The 4,315-nt window shown below is 41.9% G+C and overlaps 1 protein-coding gene across 2 annotated transcripts in view; it reads right to left on the reverse strand.

The window, feature by feature from the left end:
• Gad1 (glutamate decarboxylase 1) overlaps positions 1-4,315 on the reverse strand; it is a 40,020-nt gene that overhangs the window by 21,754 nt on the left and 13,951 nt on the right. For both annotated transcript variants that reach the window (XM_028762957.1, XM_028762958.1), the window contains exon 6: positions 987-1,077. In XM_028762957.1, coding sequence (XP_028618790.1) covers positions 987-1,077 — 91 coding nt within the window. The remainder of the gene's footprint in view (positions 1-986; positions 1,078-4,315) is intronic.

Raw genomic sequence — 4,315 nt, forward strand, 5'->3', positions numbered from 1 at the left:
CTGGGTTTGCATGCTTAGAGTGCCCTAGGCCTGGGTTTGCATGCTTAACATGCCCTAGGCCTGGGTTAGCATGCTTAGCATGCCCAAGGTCTGGGTTTGGTGCCTGGTGCCACCGAATAATTAGCAAATAACAAATAAATAGCTTTTCAATGTTGCAGCAGTGACAGAAACCCCTGCGGTTCTTATGCAGCTATCATTAAATTATTGTAATACATTTGCTTCATTAATTTCCTTTGGATACTTTAATTGAATGTTATGCCATTGTCTGGATTCTTTGATAGTAGTAAAACACTGTCATTAGTATTGAAGAAAAAGAATCGTTCTTAAGCTTTGGTGACCCTCCATATCTTGTAATACATTCTTACCACCACCACCACCCCAGATGACACATATGGGGTGATTTCTAAGACTGCTCAGGTTGTACTTGGACCTTGAAAATCTTAGAATAACTTTTATATACATTTAAAAGACAGCAGAAATAAATGAAAGTGTTGTCTACATAAGCAAGTTATGTTTCCCAAAGTCTTAAACTCAGCAAAAACTCTCAGTTATTTTGAAATGAACACATGTTATACCTGCAGTAGATGAATGTTGCTGTAGAAATTTTAGTTAAACAATAGGTTGATTGAGCTAATTCATGGCTAATGATAGCTTAATCATTAGGAAGGAAATACAACCTAAGTGTTAGATATCAATGTGCTTCGGTAGGAAAGGAAACCAAAATCATAGCCCAAAGAATGACCTTTTAAAATGTGCATTCAGAGAGTCTGTTTTGCAATTTCACATGGAAATTTCAAAGCAAGTTACCACTGGTCACTAGCATGCTCTTATTACATTATTTAAGAATAGTTTCTCACCTTGTGGCAAATCTAAAAGAGTTTATGGGAAAAATGAACTCCAAGAGAATAGAACCGCCAGAGTAAAACTTTTAAACCACAAGCCATATATATCATGTGTGCATATAGGAAAAGAATCAGGAGACTTACATATTGGTGTTGGCAGTTGATGTCAGCCATTCACCAGCTAAACCAATGATATCCAAACCAGTAGAGAGCTGGTTGAAAAATCGAGGGTGACCTAGAGAGATAACAGGCAAGCATTAAGACAAAGCTGGATTTGTCATTGCTATCTTCAGAGCCAAGGGCTAGAGCACATGATGTGAGCTCCATCCTATGGTCCAATAGAGCTCTCCAAGGGTCCTGGAGAAAGGGGAGAAAGGTGACCAACCATTAACAACAATGATGCCCTCAGATGTCTATGTTTCTAAAGCAGCATGCATTTAAATTAAAAAATTGGAAATTGGGGCTGGAACAGTGGCTGAGTGGTTAAGAACGCTGGCTGTTCTTCCAGAGGACCCAGATTCAATCCAAAGCATCCACATGGTAGCTTATAGCTACCTGCAACTCCAATCCCAGGTGATCTGATGCCCTTCTCTGGCTCCTGAGAACACTGCATGCACATGGCACATGGGCATATGTTGTGTGCCATATTCAAGCAAAGCATCTGTCTATACAAATTAAAAACATACACACAAAGTTAAGGATAGGGAAATGAGCCATGCTTTCCAGTATTTTATTTGGTAACTTTCAGGTGAGCTCCTCTGTCACACTTATCTCTTCCATTATGAGGAATGATGTGGCAACGCCCTGTGAGGTGATGCATGCTTGTGATCTTGGCACTTCGGGAGGGCAGAGGCAAGAGGATTATAAGTTCAAGGCCAGCCTGGAATACAAAGTAAGACCTTTTCTTAACTCCCTATTGAGGAATGTGGTAGCTCTTATTCTGTTTATACCTACTGAAACTTTTACTTCAATATCCCAAGGATTTCAAGTGCCAGACTGAGATTGGCTAATGGAGAGAGGCTATAGACCTCCGAGTTTTGGGGCTCAAACCAAGCCTGGGGAAGTTTCCACTCAGACCTGATATGCAGACCAACCATCGGTCTCTGAGTCTCTGGGGCAAATGTGATGTCAAGCATCAGTGTTCTTTGCCCATCTAGAGTTAGGTGCTCATTAAAGTAATGGAGCTAAGCAGATTAAGAGCTAGCTGATCCAGCATCTTCTCTGTGAGTAGGCAGACCATCCCTCACTCAGTTACTGAGCACAGCACCACTAAGGTCCAGTGACTCTAAAGTCCCGTGCAGCCCGCAGTGAGTTTTAACTGGCTCTGCCTTCAGTAAACTTACAACTATTGCCAAATTTTTTGCTAACTTGACGTTGACCAAAAACTCAGCCCCACATCAGCAAGCTTGGCTCAGCTGCCATGAAGGAGGTCCCACAGTAGATTATCCAGGGAATATGTGACAGGAGGCAATGTTGCAGAGATTTGCTGACTGCTATGTTTCCAGTGGAAACTGCCGTTGTCTGTGAATAACTGTCAGAGACCTAGTGTTTGAATGTCCCTAGTCTAAGTCCCCTTCCTGAGAATCTGCTCTTCCCTCAGTGTTCTGGAAGAGGAGGAGTTACTTTTCTTCGGGAACATGGCTGTTGGTAAGTGCCACAGTTGGGTGGAAGGCCCCACACCTAGGAACATTCAGGCAACACTAACTAAACTCAGTAGATTATTAAAAAATAAAAAGACAACATGAAGGTAGGAGGAGGGATTTTTTAGGGGAGCTAGGGAAAGTAGACAGGACAAGTTAGGGCAGCTGTAATCAAGATACATCTTATATACATATGAAATTGTTAAAGAATAAAACATTCTAAAGTAATACTTCCATTAAAATCCATTAAAGTATATACCACACCCGTTTGAAAATTTACAAACAGCAACAGTAACTCTTTCATTCTGAGCTAGTACTGGATTATAAGTAAGCACAATTACACTTTATTTGATACTGCATTAGAGTCATACAGCATGGCAGAGCAAAGTATAGAGACAGACCGACACAAAGGGAAACAGTCTGTACAGGAGATAAAGTACAAGGATCTCCAGCACCCTTTATCACACGGCTGCAGCGTCTGCCCCACGACCCTCAACAGCCTCTACTGAGTAGCAACATAGTTTAGATGTCAATTGTTTTCTCTCTCTCTCTCTCTCTCTCTCTCTCTCTCTCTCTCTCTCTCTCTCTCTCTCTCTCTCTCTCTGCCTCTCTCTTTTTCTTTCCCTCCCTTTCTTTCTCCCTCTCTCCCTCTTTCTGTCTCCCCCTTCTCATATTTTGCTCTTTCTGTTGCTTTTTAAAAGAAAGGTCTAGTTATGTAGCCCAGACTATCCTCAAACTGGGGGTCTTCTTGACCTCCTCTTCTGAGTGTTGGCTTTATAGGCAGGTACCACCAGGTCCAAAGCCAGATTTAGTTTTAATTCTGACAGACAGGCCAGTGAGAAATACATGTTTAATGTCAAATAAGGGGAGGAAGTCATTTTAAAGTAAGTTTTCCCCCCAAATAAACTACTGGATCCCGACTCGGGTGAATTTGAACAGTATGCAACCAAAGCACTTGTATATCGAGGAGGCGACTGACTACGTCATAGTATTAAGGAACTTAGGTGTTGTTTTGTTTTGTTTGTTTTTTTTTCACCTAGAACACTGACATGATTTTTAAAGAAATTTCATGAAAGTGCAGATGTGTGTTGCTGCCATAATCTTCTGTGTGGGACTTGCTTCCATACAGTGCAGAGAAGGGGTCAGCAGGATTTGGTAATAGTTAAAGCCGGGTGCTGGATGCACGGGGTTCATTATATAATTCTACTTTGGTGTAAGTTCAAATTTTCCATAATGAGAAGTTAAAAAAAGAACAAGCTCAGAAATGCACGACCGCTGTGAGTGAAGGCTGCCTCATCTCTGCATCGGTCCATGGAAAATCTGTGTGTGCTGGGTCCTTTGTTAATTCATAGAGCGATTTCAAATGCCACCGTTTCCCTTCTTAGACTGTACCTGGAACACGGTGCTCTCGTTATGAAAACCCAATTCATTATTTTGGCTGTTAATGCATTAATATCCTCCAAAACGTTTCTGAAGTGTGTTGGGGGCTTAGTCTATTGCTTGACTGTATACACCAAATGAGAGACCAGCAACTAGGAGCTAGCTTTTGACAGGGCAGCAATGGTGTCCTTTAACTAGTGCCAACACTGTGAAGGGCAGCAGAAAGGTCCACGTGGTGTGGAAGATTATATGCTCTGTAAATGCAAATGTCTGCCTCCGGAAGCAGCTGTGCTAATCAGAGGTGGATGGCCTCAGACTCAACATCTCGGTGGACTCATACCAGGAGCTAATGGTCTGCTTTCTCTGACCACAGGCATGAGATGCTATCGTGACCAAATTCTGTGTTTTCTTTGATAGACATTTTGGCCTTTAGTGGATGGATGGATACATGAT

The sequence above is a fragment of the Grammomys surdaster genome, unplaced genomic scaffold (genome assembly GCF_004785775.1).
Source record: "Grammomys surdaster isolate TR1022 unplaced genomic scaffold, NIH_TR_1.0 136, whole genome shotgun sequence".
Classification (NCBI taxonomy): Eukaryota; Metazoa; Chordata; class Mammalia; order Rodentia; family Muridae; genus Grammomys; species Grammomys surdaster.